This window comes from Scomber japonicus, chromosome 15 (genome assembly GCF_027409825.1).
Source record: "Scomber japonicus isolate fScoJap1 chromosome 15, fScoJap1.pri, whole genome shotgun sequence".
NCBI classification, from domain to species: Eukaryota; Metazoa; Chordata; class Actinopteri; order Scombriformes; family Scombridae; genus Scomber; species Scomber japonicus.
In genome coordinates, this window is record NC_070592.1 from 30,212,201 (window position 1) to 30,228,059 (window position 15,859).

A 15,859-nucleotide genomic window follows, 5' to 3' on the forward strand; every position below is an offset into this window, starting at 1 on the left:
GCTAGTTTAAAGCCTTCTTCAATGCAGTCTGATGTTCATTTGTGAAATTTTGGCCTCCCTGATTTTATATGTGACGATAAAGCAGGCTACGTGGCTACGTTGTGATTGACAGGTTGATTGACCAATGTCCTTGAGATCCAGCCCTCGCAACCAATCGCAGCCTCCCCGCTCCGCGGTTGGTCCCGCCCATACTTCCGTCCATGACTCCGCCTCATGCCCATATAAGTAGAATCCGTGTTCTTTTTTTCCCAGCATGCACCTGAAATTTTCAAGATGGCGCTGCCTAGATTCGATACTATTGGCTTCCGATCAGCAGTCCACAAACCAATGGGTGACGTCACGGATGTTACGTCCATTTCTTTTATACAGTCTATTAAAAAAAGGCATGTGCTGAAGCGGTTACAATTTGCCAAAGAACACATTGACTGGCCTAAAAAGAAATGGCGTAATATTTTGTGGACTGATGAGAGTAAGATTGTTCTTTTTGGGTCTAAGGGCCACAGACAGTTTGTCAGACGTCCTGCAAACACTGAATTCAAGCCACAGTACACAGTGAAGACGGTGAAGCATGGTGGTGCAAGCATCATGATATGGGGATGTTTCTCGTACTATGGTGTTGGTCCTATTTATCGCATACCAGGGATCATGGATCAGTTTGAGTACATCAGAATATTGGAAGAAGTCATGTTGCCGTATGCTGAAGAGGAAATGCCCTTGAAATGGGTGTTTCAACCAGACAATGACCCCAAACACACCAGCAAGCGAGCAAAATCATGGTTCCAGACAAACAGAATTCAAGTAATGGAGTGGCCAGCACAATCCCCGGACCTTAATCCCATTGAAAACTTGTGGGCTGACATAAAAAATGCTGTTCATGAGGCAAAACCAAGAAATGCAGAGGAATTGTGGAACGTAGTACAATTGTCCTGGCCTGCAATACCTGTTGACCGGTGCCAGAAGTTGGTCGACTCCATGTGCCACAGTGAAGCAGTTATCAGAAACCGTGGTTATGCAACTAAATATTAGTTTATGATTCTCAGGAAAGTTGAATCTTCAAGCCTTTCTTAGTTTATACAGTACATTTTTGAGTTTTGTAAAGAAAGATGTCAACACTTTTTTTTTGTTTTATATTTCTTGACTTTCTGTAAAATATTATCAAATTCAATTACTTTTTTCCAATTTTATGGCTTTGAAATAGAATGTGCAGTGTCCCCAATGCATTTGTGTTCATTAAAATACAATTTATTTGAAGAATTTTGAGGTTTACTCACCTTTTTAAACACACTGCTATTATTATGAAAATAACTGTAGATCTGTGCTGCTGGGTTGAAGATGTGTATGAATCCATGTTTTAGAATTTGAAACTTGTTTGCAGTAACATTGTCTAGTGTCATGGCTATAACTTTATATTCTTTCAGAATCAGCTGTATTTTGGGTTTTTTTTCTCTCAATTAAATAACACATTAATAGACACACAACAGAACAAGAACAACAAAGCTGAGACAAGGCGAAACTCAATAACAAGCTGGATAACAACAAAAGGAATAGTTTTCCATATACACTTGACTAGGGAGGGTTGCTCACCACTGTAGCTGAGATAACCATCTTACAATGAATGGTTGAAGAGCCAAGCCTAAATTATTCATTTGAATCATGAATGTCAATACAGAGATAACTTCCATTTTGCCACAAAATACACTTATCGCATTTTTATTAAATTCTTTCAAAGTCTAGATGACCTGTATTAGTGTGGACAGACAGGAGTGGTATTTCTAGTTATAAGATGAAGTCTGGCCTTTTATTTCAGAGGTAGATGGGAAGGTGATCCACTTGGTGGAGCGTGCCCCACCTCAAACCACCACAGCATACTCTGGGGGTGCAGGAGTGTCCTCTGAAGGGGCAGAGGGTGGAAGCAGCACCAGCCATGCCTCCACCTCCTCCCAGGGTCCACCACATGACCGCAACAGCAACAGCTATGTCATGCTTGGGACCTTCAATCTGCCGGTCAACATCATGGAGCCTCAGCAGATACAGGTGGGAGTGACTTTGGCTCCTGTAGACCAACACTTCACTGTTGTGGTTTTTTGTGTCATGTTTTGTGACACATGGGATTTGTTTTGTAGATGTCTGTCCAGCAGATGATGGCTGGAGTTGGTGAAGCTGGAAGGAGTGCCAGGGTCAGCACCGGCTCTGGGGTAAAGCCTTGTCATCAACACAATCATTTCCTAGCTTCTGTTTGACTCTAACTGTAAAACTGACAGATGTTTGTTTTTATAGAGCAATGGCTCAGTGGATGTGCACATTAATTTGGACCAGTCACTGCAGAGTGAGCCCAGGATGAAGCTGCAGCTGGCTGACAACCTGCTCAGAGATGCTTGCTCTCTGATCCACAGGCTGGAGGTACACTTTCTGCTTGCTTCTCACCCACTTTAGCATTGTCACTACATATGTCATTAATCATTTTTAGACTGCTCATAAATGTCATTAACATCAAATACATGTTTTTAGATTTTGTTACTGTGGTAGTTTTTTGGTGTTTGCCATTTATGTAAATTTCATGATTGAGGAATCCCGGCCGGAGGTCCTTTGTTGCATGTCACACACCCCCCCCCCCCCCCCCCCCTCCCATGTTTCCTGTCTGTCTACTGTTGAATAAAGGCGTCTATGCCGAAAAAATCTTTAAAAAAAAAAAAGAAGTTTTAAAGGGCGCCTTTTTAACACGATTTCCCAAAAAAACATTTTTAATGTTCCTTGTCTACTGTATGAATATGAGAGAAATATCAGTGGTAAACCTAGCTTTTTCCCAATAAAGAGGTAACTCTAACCCCACAGCTGCACATGTTTCCCCAGAAGCTCATTGTCTCCAACCAACAGGTGTATGTGTTAACATTCATCTACTTGTGTTGTAGAGTGTGTCCAGTGACAGCAGCTCCCAATCAGAGTCAGACATACCTCACTCTTCCTCTTCCATGCCGCCATCTTCCTCTTCTGCAAGATGGGCTACAGCATCACAGCCCATGGACACCAACCCTTCTCCTGCCCCATCATCCTCAACCTCCACACAGACTGACAGACCACCCAACACTGGACCCAAGTAAGTCAATTTACACCAAGTTTACTCTCAGTTTCATCTTGTAGCTTGTTGTTTCTTTTTTTAATTCATGAATTTGCTTTCTTTTCTATACATTTCAAGGGACAAGAGAAAACTGACTTTAAATGCAAAGTTAACATTATTACTGATTACAGCTATTGCATTTAATGCCTTTAGTAGAGCCATAAAGACACTTAGGTTTCTCTAGAGCATTCTTCAGGTAATTAAGTTCATAACAGCAAAAATGAGAAATAGCAAATAGATCCAGGCAGATCTAGGATATCTATAATATGTCACAGTGTGTGTTTTTACTCAAATGTGTTTATTACATTCAGACAGGTTACAGTGGATTCAGAATCCTTTTTTTTTCTTTTCATCTTTTTGGGTGGTTCCTTTGGGCTAGATGTTTTCATTGGTCCTGATGTGATGGCGGGGACATTTATCTGCTGAGGTGAGAATGACTGTTCTCCTAGGGAGGATGTGTCTTCTTGAAGAACTTCATTTGCTTCTTAATCTTCTTTGAGTGTATTATCTTCCTCACTTGATGATGTTACGTCCAACACAGCTTTTAGCTGTTTCTGTCCTTTGTAATACTTTTTTGAATTTTACCACCACTGTTTTTTCTTCTTTTCTCTTTTCATGTTGCTTTTTTGTCATATCTTGAGGGTTTTTTTGTTTTGTTTTTTCACCATTTTGCTTTCGTTTTTATGTTTGGAAATGGAAATTAAGCATGAAAGGCATGAAACTGAGCATGGCTTGAAATACGGGAAAAATCGTACTGTTATGGACACATACTATAGTAGACACTAAATAGCTATGTGTGTGTGTGTGTGTGTGTGTGTGTGTGGACATCCTATAGTAAAAGCTAAATGGCTTACTGATGGGTGTGTGATGAATGTGGGTTATTCACCTCCTATTACCACTCCTGCTGTCATTTCTCCAACTCTTAACCTCTCTCTCTCCTTCCTTCTGTACTTTTGCAGCAGTTCTGGGTTGGTGTAAACTTTACCTGGACATTTTCTCAGGTTTCCTTTTGTCACTTGCAATGAAACAGGACATAAAACAAAATATCACAACACTTAGTAAATAATGTCTAAATTAATAGTTCATATAACATATTTAAAATTAGTCTGTATAATTAAACTCTCATTACTGAAACAAAAGTTATCTCTACTGCAACTGACCTTAAATTGTAGCTGTAAGTGAGAATGGTGTTGCTAACAACAGGGAAGCCATGATGACTAAGCAAAGTTTTACTCAATGTACATAATTAGACATTAATAAAATATATTTTCCCTTCAAAAAAAAATGTAAACTAACATTTTTCTGAATTACCTGTGTCTGTAATGATAATCAATACTGTCATGTAAGCAATCTGACGACAAGAGAATGTTTAATTTTAAACTGGAAAAATTAATTACCATAGAGTATTCAATTAATAAATGTTCTCTTATTTTGAAACATCCAGTTGAACATCCATTATTTATTTGTAATAAGAATTTCAGCAGAAAATGTAATAAAATGCATAAATAATTCATTACAATTTTAAAAATGACTCTTTGTGCAAGGTAGAGAACATTATTATCTTTATTATGATATTTTTGGTATATTAGTATATACATTAAATGTTCATTACTGCCTTGGTTTTTTAATGGTTTCATGAGAATGACCCACATCAGCTTTCAAATGATAGGTAGAACTCAACTCCCGTACAACAAAGAATTCTCCAGCAGAGCTCCTGTAACACTCACTCCTTCTGTCCTGTGTGTGTGTGTCCTCAGCCACCCAAGTCCAGCAGAGTTTGTGGAGGTGCTCTCTGAGGTCAGGAGGGTGGAGGAGAGGTTACGACCCTTCATAGAGAGGACCCACTCTATCCTGGGAGCAGCCACCTCAGCAGACTACAACAACAACGTAAGCCCTCCCGTTTTTACTGGGATTCTCTCGTATTTAAAAAAAAAAACCTGTTTGAACAATTTCCCAGAAAAATCCTGTATTTGTACGTTGTCATTTATTAAGATTTATTAAGAAAGAGAGTGGAACCTGGTAGAACTAAAGCGTCAGTGAGGGAGGTCACCTCCATAACAGTCACACTCGTGGCTAATACAAAAACTGTGATTATATCAGGAGATATATTTAATAAAGTCATAAAAAAGTGCAAATTTTCTCTTATTTTGGGTCAGAATCCTGGTAAATCTCTCTTATTTTCAAAGCTCAAAGTTGACAGATATGAAGGAGTGCTGTTGCTAAGAAAAGGCACATCACATTATGACTTCTCCAAACAATAGTACATCCAAAACTGTACCTTGTTTACTTATGCCTGCAAATATTTTTACAGTTCAGCAGGCATAACTTTCATTGTTCTTTATCTGTATACTGAAATTCAAAACCCTAAAAAAGGATTGTACAAAGGAGGTTAGTTAGCTCAGTGCCACAAATGTGCTTCAGTGTGATTGCTGAGTTAGAAATAATGTATAATTTTACAATTGTACATGTCATAAGTTCTTGTGTGTTTAAATGTTTCTGAATCCTTAAACGTTGTGATCATTTCCTGGTTTGCATGAAAATAGATCTTTTCAGTGTAGTCCCAGACTTTTGGACCCCACTCTGTACATGTATTGTTGCAGATTCATTTAATAGTGGGCAACTAATTGATTAACTAATTGTTGCAGTTCTAGACCTGTTAAGTCATGGTTTTCACAACTTTGGAACATTCCAGGGGCGTTGGTTAGTTGATTATTGTTCATCTCCTCATGAACAGCTGATGTTAATGAGGATAAAACAATTCATGTCATGTTTGTGCGGCGAGGAGAGTTTGTTGAATCCAACTTCGAACACTCACACACAAAAAAGTTAGAGATTTAAGAAAAGAATACAAAATGTCTGCAATGCTACTTTCAACATTAATTCAAAGTGAATAATTGAACATACTGTTTATATCATTCTCCCTACTAACATTTAATGTAAGCCGTATCCCATTTGATACACTACTTTTTTTTAACTTTTTCGCTAGAATTGGGAATGGGGTGGAGATTGAAATTGCTATGGAATTTATTTTGGAAATTCATACTCCTCAGAGGATGAGTCCTAATTATTTTGAAGAACTTACGATCATAGCAAAGTTCACTTGTACCCATGAAACACTGTAATCTATCAGCTCTTTGATGTGAATGACTCCATGACCTTTCCTTTAATATTTCCATCTGGACAAACTTTACATTTAGAGCCAGTGATGATGAGGCTCTTTGTTCCTCTGTTCTGTTGCATGTTGAATGGTGCTAACAAAGTCATGAAATGTATTGTCATCATTCTCTAAAACTGTTGCATAACAGAATGTGCCTTCAATCACAGACGCAGGAGCGAGAGGAGGACCAGCGCATTCTCAACCTGGTCGGCGATGCTCTGCGTCTCCTTGGCAACACTTTGGTTGTCCTCGGTGATCTGCGCTGCAACCTGGCAACCTCTCCTCCACGTCACCTGAATGTTGCCCACCCCACGGGCCACTACACCCACCCAGTCCTGCTCCAGACTGGTCTTCCACACATGCCCATTCCAGTAAGTCTGCAGCAGTGAGCTTCATGCAATAACTGAACATTTCTGTGACCAGTGGGGAGATGATCAAAGAAAATGATACATTATTAAAATGTAAATTATGAAAATGAATAATACGGGACACCACCTGGAAACTGGGACCAACAACCAAGAAAAAGGATAGTCTCATAAACTTTTTCACTGTAAAAAAAAATCAGTGTATAAGACACACCATGTTTGTTCAAAGAACTACGGAGTCTGAGTGACTGAGGTTGGGCCTGATTGTCTGACGCGCTTAACAAAAGACTTTTTATTAACAAAAGAAAATGATGATCAACTCATGATAAAGTGCACAAACTCATAATCAAAGTAATCACAGTGATCAAAGTAAATAGCGGTCAACAAAAATATAGCGACCCAGCTCACCCTCTCTCTCTGACAATTAACTAATATCCCCGCCCATATAACCCTAACCCTAACCCATGTGACCCTCTATCCCACTACTCAATATGACCACATAATAAATGATATCATAATCAAAACAAACAACACCAAAAAATATATAATATCCCTTCACCTTGTTACAATAAAAAAAACACATGCTGATTAATTCATGGCTCCTACACACCTTAAATGGGATTTCTTTTCATTTAGAAGTGGGGTGCATCTTATACATTGGTGTATCCTATACACCAGTAAAATACAGAGAGAAGTTGGATCTGGATATCATTATAGGTCTGTAAAGGTCCATCCACACTAAGGGCAATAACTATAATAACAATGTGCGTTCCAGCTGTGTCGGCAACTAATGAAAATAGACTGTTGATGATCTGTTACTACTGTATGTTGTACAGAAAAAGTTCACAGTCTGGTTCACTAGTTGCTGTAATGTTTCAGTATTTACAGGTCAAACTGATGTTGAAATGAAATGTGCAACGGTTCACAGATGACCAGCTTTTGCACACTGGCAGGCAGAACCGATCTGAAGCCTCAAAGATTCACTAACTTGGTTGTTTTTCCAATGAATGGAACAGAGGATGATGCTTTGTTTGACTCTGGGACTGAGTTCAGCTACTCGGGTGCAATATTTGCGCACAGCGACAGTTCTGATGAAGAGTTTTTGGGACTGGAGTAAGCACACAGCTATACACTGTATCAATTATGTAAAGTTACCGTGTTCTTTTAAAATGTTTCATTGAAACTCATAACCGAATCCAGGGGTGTCAAACATGCGGCCCGTGGGCCAGAACCGGCCCGCCAAGAGGTCCAATCCGGCCCAGTTTCCTTCTTCCTTTCTTCCTTATTTTCCTTCCTTCCTTCCCTTCCATCTATCTTCCCTCCCTTCCTTCCTTCCTTCCTTCCTTCCTTCCTTCCTTCCTGCCTTCCATCTTTCCTTTCCTTCCTGTATTCTCTTCCTTCTCATCCCTCTTTTCCTTCCGTCCTTCCATCTTTTTAGTGATCTGGCCCACACGAGATCAAATTGGGCTGTTTGTGGCCCTTGAATGAAAATGAGTTTGACACCTCTGACCTAATCTGAACCAGGTCTGAGTTAACATACAGGTCCAGTTCAGTTAAGCAAATCATTACCAGACCATTAACCACTAACCTGACACACTTATTCAGGTGGAATATGTGTGTTTTGATTGTGTTTCAAATAAAAGTACATTGAAAAAGTTTTGGAGTAACTTGTATGAACATATGTTACATTCAAATAAACCGCTCTTCAATAGAAAAGCGTTTTTCCCAGCATGCCCCCCCTCCCCCCAAGATTGCGTCTTACACCGCTGTGACTTATAAACCGATTTTTACGGTACATTTTTGGATATATTATTTGGAATTTAAATGGCTACTATTTTATCTGCTAGTGTTAAATATTTAATATATTTAATATATAGTTTGGATAAAATGAAAAAACTTCTATATGATATAACATATAATAATATGTTTTATAATTCTACTCTATTTATAATAATATAAATAGAGTCCCCTGGAAGCCTGATGTGGAAGTTAATTTCAACTGTAATATTAATTATATGCTGACCTTTAGATAATACTTTCTTATACTGTGACACAGCTATAAATTGCTGATATTGTGCAAAGTTTGGCTAAAAAGCTTCAAGAGTCAGGCCTATAATTTGATCTATGTCTTATTTACTAGTTGATTAAATAACATGTCTCGCAAAAATATATCAATCTTTTTCATCCACGAAGAGTTACTGTAACCCTTGAAATGTCAGATGCCCATGACCATGCACACATAAAATATGAAAAAGATCTCCTGTAAGTGGAAGACACAAACTTCACTTTGTGTCATTCATCTGTGTTTGGACAGATTCATTCTGTAGCATATACACAGCTGATGCTTTTTCAGGCAGTATTTGATTTGTCTTTCTTGTTCAGGGCGACCCAACCTCAAGGTGAAAGGTGTGGTGTTGAAAATGAGTATTGATTCAGGCCCATATCAGCATTCAGTTGTAAAGCAGGGGGAGCTTCTCAGAAGGCATTAGACACATTTCTACTTCACTTTTGTTTTCCATTTTGACATCACAGTGTTGTGTTAATATAGGATATAGCTGAAATAAATGGGATGTTTTTTCCTCAGATAAACCTGGGGACAACGTTGACCATGACATCAAATGGGAGGCCTACACCTGAAGGACAACGCCAGCCTTCTCAGGCCACTGGCCAACCAGATAACCAGACTTCAGGCCAGGCTCCTCCTCTTCAGTCCAATGGAACTACTCATCATCAAGGACAGGGAGGACCCCGAGTGATCCGGATCACCCACCAGACCATGGAGCCTGTAGTCATGATGCAGATGAACATTGATGGTATGGGCTGCCAGGTCACCATAGAATGTGATTAGATTAGGGCTGTCAACGTTAACACGTTTTCTTCCATTCAAAGGTACTTTAGTTGATAATAGTAAAAAAAGAAACAACTACATTATGGGCTTAAAACTGCCTTGAAATGTAAAATAACAGGATTTTAAACATGCAATTCAAAACGCGATTAATCGCGATTAACTATGGAAATTCAGCGATTAATCGTGATTTAAAAAATTTATCGTTTGACAGCCCTAGATTAGATACACTGTTATTCACATATCTCTCCCGTTCATCCAATTGATTTCAAACGTGACAGGTGTCTTGCTAGGAGCACGAGTAAGTGCAGTGCCAATTTTGGCGTTGTTTGGATCCATCCATCCATCCATCCATCTTCTTCCGCTTATCCGGGGTCGGGTCGCGGGGGCAGTAGCCTAAGCAGGGAAGCCCAGACTTCCCTCTCCCCAGCCACTTCGTCCAGCTCTTCCAGGGGGGACCCCGAGGCGTGTCCTGGGTCTTCCCCGGGGTCTCCTACCGGTGCGACGTGCCCTGAACACCTCACCAGGGAGGCGTCCGGGAGGCATCCTGATTAGATGCCCGAACCACCTCATCTGGCTCCTCTCGACGTGGAGCAGCAGCGGGTCTACTCCGAGCTCCCTCCGGATAACTGAGCTTCTCACCCTATCTCTAAGGGAGAGCCCAGCCACCCTACGGAGGAAGCTCATTTTGGCCGCTTGTACCCGCGATCTTGTTCTTTCGGTCACTACCCAAAGCTCATGACCATAGGTGAGGGTAGGAACGAAGATCGACTGGTAAATCTTTTCACCACGACGGATCTGTGCAGAGTCCGCATTACTGCAGACGCCGCACCGATCCGCCTGTCGATCTCTCGTTCCATCCTTCCCTCACTCGTGAACAAGACCCCGAGGTACTTGAACTCCTCCACTTGAGGCAGAATCTCATCCCCGACCCGAAGAGTGCACTCCACCCTTTTCCGGTTGAGGACCATGGCCTCGGATTTGGAGGTGCTGATTCTCATCCCGGCCGCTTCACACTCGGCTGCAAACCGATCCAGTGAGAGTTGGAGGTCACGGTCTGATGAAGCCAACAGGACCACATCATCCGCAAAAAGCAGTGACCCAATCCTGAGGTCACCAAACCGGACCCCCTCTACACCCTGGCTGCGCCTAGAAATCCTGTCCATAAAAATTATGAACAGGATCGGTGACAAAGGGCAGCCCTGGCGGAGTCCAACTCTCACTGGAAACAAGTCCGACTTATTGCCGGAAATGCGGACCAGGCTCTGACACCGGTCATACAGGGAACGGACGGCCCTTATCAGGGAGTCCGATACCCCATACTCCCGGAGAACCCCCCACAGGATCCCCCGAGGGACACGGTCGAATGCCATCTCCAAGTCCACAAAACACATGTGGACTGGTTGGGCAAACTCCCATGCACCCTCAAGGATCCTGCAGAGGGTGTAGAGCTGGTCCACTGTTCCACGGCCCGGACGAAAACCACACTGCTCCTCCTGAATCCGAGATTCGACTATCCGACGGACCCTCCTCTCCAGCACCCCCGAATAGACCTTACCAGGGAGGCTGAGGAGTGTGATTCCCCTGTAATTGGAACACACCCTCCGGTCCCCCTTCTTAAAAAGAGGGACCACCACCCCAGTCTGCCAATCCAGAGGCACTGCCCCTGATGTCCACGCGATGCTGCAGTCGTGTCAGCCATGACCGCCCCACAGCATCCAGGGCCTTGAGGAACTCGGGGCGGATCTCATCCACCCCCGGGGCCCTGCCACCGAGGAGCTTTTTAACCACCTCGGCGACCTCCACCCCAGAGATAGGAGAGCCCACACCCAAGCCCCCAGGCCCTGCTTCCTTACCAGAAGGCGTGTTGGTGGGTTGAGGAGGTCTTCAAAGTATTCCCTCCACCGATCCACAACGTCCCGAGTCGAGGTCAGCAGCACACCGTCCCCACCGTACACAGTGTTTACGGTGCACTGCTTCCCCCTCCTGAGACGCCGGATGGTGGTCCAGAATCTCTTCGAAGCCGTCTGGAAGTCTTTTTCCATGGCCTCACCGAACTCCTCCCATGTCCGGGTTTTTGCCTCAGCGACCGCCCTAGCTGCGTTCCGCTTGGCCTGCCGGTACCTGTCTCCGGAGTCCTACAGGCCAAAAAGGCCCTATAGGACTCCTTCTTCAGCTTGACGGCATCCCTCACCGCCGGTGTCCACCAGCGGGTTCGGGGATTGCCGCCCCGACAGGCACCGACCACCTTGCGGCCACAGCTCCGGTCAGCCGCCTTAACAATGGAGGCACGAAACATGGCCCACTCGGACTCAATGTCCCCCGCCTCCCCCGGTACATGGTCGAAGCTCTCCCGGAGGTGTGAGTTGAAACTCTCTCTGACAGGAGGCTCTGCCAGACGTTCCCAGCAGACCCTCACAATGCGTTTGGGCCTGCCAGGTCTGACCGGCATCCTCCCCCACCATCGGAGCCAACTCACCACCAGGTGGTGATCAGTTGACAGCTCCGCCCCTCTCTTCACCCGAGTGTCCAAGACATGCGGCCGCAAGTCCGACGACACGACTACAAAGTCAATCATCGAACTGCCGGGGTAAACTCCAACATACAGGCACCAAGCCAGGGGGCAATAAGTATTGCCACCCCTGCCCAGCGCCTGACACCAGTGGCAACTCCAGAGTGGACGACAGTCCAACCCCTCTAGAGGAGACTGGTTCCAGAGCCCTTGCTGTGCGTCGAGGTGAGGCCGACTATATCTAGCCGGAACTTCTCAACCTCACGCACCAGCTCAGGCTCCTTCCCCACCAGAGAGGTGACGTTCCACGTCCCTAGAGCTAGCTTCTGCAGCCGAGGATCGGACCGCCAAGGTCCCCGCCTTCGGCCGCTGCCCAGCTCGCACTGCACCCGACCCCTTTGGCCCCTATCACTGGTGGTGGGTCTGTGGGAGCGGGGTCCCATGTCCCTTCTTCGGGCTATGCCCGGCCGGGCCCCATGGGGGAAGGCCCAGCCACCAAGCGCACCAGTTGCACTGTTAATACACTGATTGCGGCAGCCCAATAAAATCCGAACTAATGCCTTTAGTCTACCGTAATTACTGCAGTAGCAGCAACTAAAAGGCTCGATTTTGTTAACTTGCTCAAATTTAGTTGATTTTGTATTTTTATTTGATTTTTTCCTTATACCATGTGTCAGTAGGCTACGTAGCTAGATGGTGTTTTTATCTGTCTGTTTTATTCCTGCTTGTTGCTGAACTACAATCGGGAGCCTGCATGGGTGGTTTTATTTTGAAAGACAGACTTTTTATTATAGCGATTATGTGTCTGACTTCCTGTCTGGTGCAATCTGCTCTGTTGAGCTAGTCACGATTTTAGAAACGGCTCCATCAAATATAGAAATGCTGCAGATTGATAGCACTGTGGCACAGAGAGTCTCCTGAGACGTGCCACTGTGCTCCTGGTGGACATTGGGCTTTACAGAAGCTAAAATGTGAAATACACTTAAGTCCCTCAAAAAAAATGGATGAAACTGAAAACACTTTGCATAGACATCCCAACCTGACCCCCAAGTGTGCTCTGATAAGTGGCAACACGGAGCTATCAGGACGCTTCTGCCTGCTCCAGATTCCGTGAGACTGGATCTTATTTGTGGGTGTCAAGGAACCGCTATCAATATGTGGGAAAGTTGGATGTCTGACTTTGTAGTGAAAACATACGCAAAAACAGATTTTGCACTAGTATGATTTAATGAGCTGCAACTGGACATGATCTGAACCCATGGGGAAAATGAGGCACTGCATTAATAGAAGAAGCAGATGTGTGATATATATAATATATACATGTATATTTTGTTTTGCACAGGTGATTCAGCTACTGGCTCTCAGGTTCCAGGACAGCCAAATGCTCCAGGTCAAGGGCAGCCTGGTGAGTGCTGCTCTGTGATTGGATACTTTGTTGTCATGGTAGTGGCTGCTTCTTCCTTAAAGCCACTTCCTTTGGCCACTTGGGTGCAGAATATGTTAGATATGTTTATGTGGAGGAATCTCTCACTGTATGCAGGAGTGTCACCTGTCCACTTCCCAGGACTGCCCCCTGAGTTCATGCAGGCCATCATCCACCAGATCTCCCACCAAACTGCTTCCATGGCTGCTGCAGCCTCAGCGGGCCACCCAGCACAGATGGTTTCTAACCCTGGTTCCACACCCAGTGCTGAAGGAACTGCTTCCCCACACCACCCCCCTCCTGCTCAGGCCAGAGTGGTCATTACCAGACCCTCCTTCTCACCCCGAATCCCTCAGCCTGTGGGAACCAGAGGAGCCACTATCAATCTGAGGGCTACAGTACCAACAGCAGGCCAGCAGCCAGGACAGGTAAAGCAGACTTAACACATTAATGAACTGTTCTTCCATAAACATGTATGTGCTTGTTTAATTGTCCCTCCTTTTACCCCTCTGTGAGCAGGGCACACCTCTGGCTCCATCCTCTCTCACCCAGATGATCAGTGGTCTGGTGGGACAGCTCCTGATGCCAGGACTGACAGGTCAGTCCTGCATTCCTATTACAACAGCTGTCAAACCAATTGTTCATTGTTGTCACCTTAAGAGACAGTAAGGTTACTCAGCACTGTTATAAAATGAGGACTAACATGCAGACAGATGTAAGGAATTATAGTGCATCACTATATATAAAGGAAGAAATCTCTGTCTGACTGTATGTATGTATGTATGTGGGAAAATAACAACGGTTCCTTATTTTACAAAGACAAAAGCCTGGACAAAATTATTGGTACAAGATCATTGATTTGTAGTGATACTTTGACTATTGCCGTTTAATTAGTATTGTAAGTGTTTTCAATCTTAGATTAGAAGAGTTTCTAATCAAGAATGTAAACTCTGATCCTGTGTCTAGACAGAAAGTTTAAAGTTAGCAGGACATTTAGCCAATTAGCAGTGAGTGACTACACAGTGACGTTATTACAGCCAAAGCACAAGTCACACTTAGCACATCAACAGCAGCATTGGCTGAACCACTTTTCTTGTCCTTTAATCACTCTTTCTTTTCTTTTCTCTTTGAAAAGTGCTTTCAAACTACATGTCACATTCAGACATTCACACACATTCTTACACTGATGACAGGCAGGGATTAAGTTCTCCGTCACTACGTTGGATTTCCGTCAATGGGACTGCCAGGCCATATACACAAATATCAATAAATTGTTAAAATGGTGTTGGAAGCCAGCAGACCATTACTGCATCTAAATGACTGAGTTGTTACAACTCTTCACCTCTGTCCCTGTGTCTGTCTCTGCTGCACTGAGGCATAGCTCCGCCCCGCTGAGACAGAGGATAGGAGCAGCTAACATTAGCCTCTGCTGCTGTTTGTTCTCATCGTGTTGCTCTCCTCTGCTCTCAAAGAGTCTGTTCAATGCAGGAATAACCCTAACCCTAACCCTAACCCTAACCCTAACCCTATGATGATAATCTCTGCATTAAAGAGCCGTATGGGTGATGGAGCTGAGCCCTCAGTGTGTGCTGCTCACACACAGACAGTGAACCAGGTGAAAACTGCACTAGTTATGTTACTGTAAGTGCAACAAAATCTATCAGAGTAAAAAAAACAAGAAGAGTAATTATTGAAATACAAGCTGCTTTACTTTTTCCTGGTTAAATAGGGATGAGCAGAAATTATAAAAATGGATTGATTTTCTTTTCATATTTAGAATAATAAAAGATAAAATCACAGGCAAATAATTACCTCTTTTCTCATATTCTAAGACTGGATGTTGTCATCAAGGCAAGAGAGCATAAAGATCAATAAAAAAATAAAAATCCTCTCTGTGTCACCACAAAGGTCTGACGGACCGTTTGAGTTTTTATAATGTTAATAACTATTTTGTGAAGCCCATAAGGTGCTAAAATAAAACACAAATCATTTATGAACATTTCTACCTCCAACCCCCATTGTGGTTATACAGACTGCAGTATACCTTATTATTGCCTGTAAGCTTTTCCATTTCATTTAGAAAAGAGCAGCAATGGTTATTGGATGAAATATAATCTTGTTCAGCAGGAGAACAGTCTGAAGTTTTCTCAGCTGTTTCCAACTTGTTATACCTTAAATCCTAGGAAGAGGCCACCAAAGGATTTCTATGAAAAGGTAGATGGTGAACAGCTTATGACTTGGCCAGAAAAAAAAATTCCGTCAGTAGATTTTTTTTTTTTTGCTTTAATCTGTGTGACAGGAGCTACCGCACAGGGTTCCAACCTGCTCATCAAGAGGAGACTTAACATTGACACACTGTTGGCGCAGCCATCAGGGCCAATTCAGGATTCAGTATCTTCCCCAAAGACACACTGACATGCAGACTGGAGGAGCTGGGAATTG

The 15,859-nt window shown here is 43.2% G+C and overlaps 1 protein-coding gene across 1 annotated transcript in view; it reads left to right on the forward strand.

The window, feature by feature from the left end:
* Positions 1 to 15,859, forward strand: part of bag6l (BCL2 associated athanogene 6, like) — a 39,047-nt gene that overhangs the window by 6,308 nt on the left and 16,880 nt on the right. The window contains exons 4-13 of the mRNA XM_053335007.1: positions 1,808 to 2,034; positions 2,124 to 2,195; positions 2,278 to 2,400; positions 2,910 to 3,094; positions 4,873 to 5,002; positions 6,440 to 6,643; positions 9,222 to 9,450; positions 13,337 to 13,399; positions 13,535 to 13,845; positions 13,937 to 14,015. Coding sequence (XP_053190982.1) covers positions 1,808 to 2,034; positions 2,124 to 2,195; positions 2,278 to 2,400; positions 2,910 to 3,094; positions 4,873 to 5,002; positions 6,440 to 6,643; positions 9,222 to 9,450; positions 13,337 to 13,399; positions 13,535 to 13,845; positions 13,937 to 14,015 — 1,623 coding nt within the window. The remainder of the gene's footprint in view (positions 1 to 1,807; positions 2,035 to 2,123; positions 2,196 to 2,277; positions 2,401 to 2,909; positions 3,095 to 4,872; positions 5,003 to 6,439; positions 6,644 to 9,221; positions 9,451 to 13,336; positions 13,400 to 13,534; positions 13,846 to 13,936; positions 14,016 to 15,859) is intronic.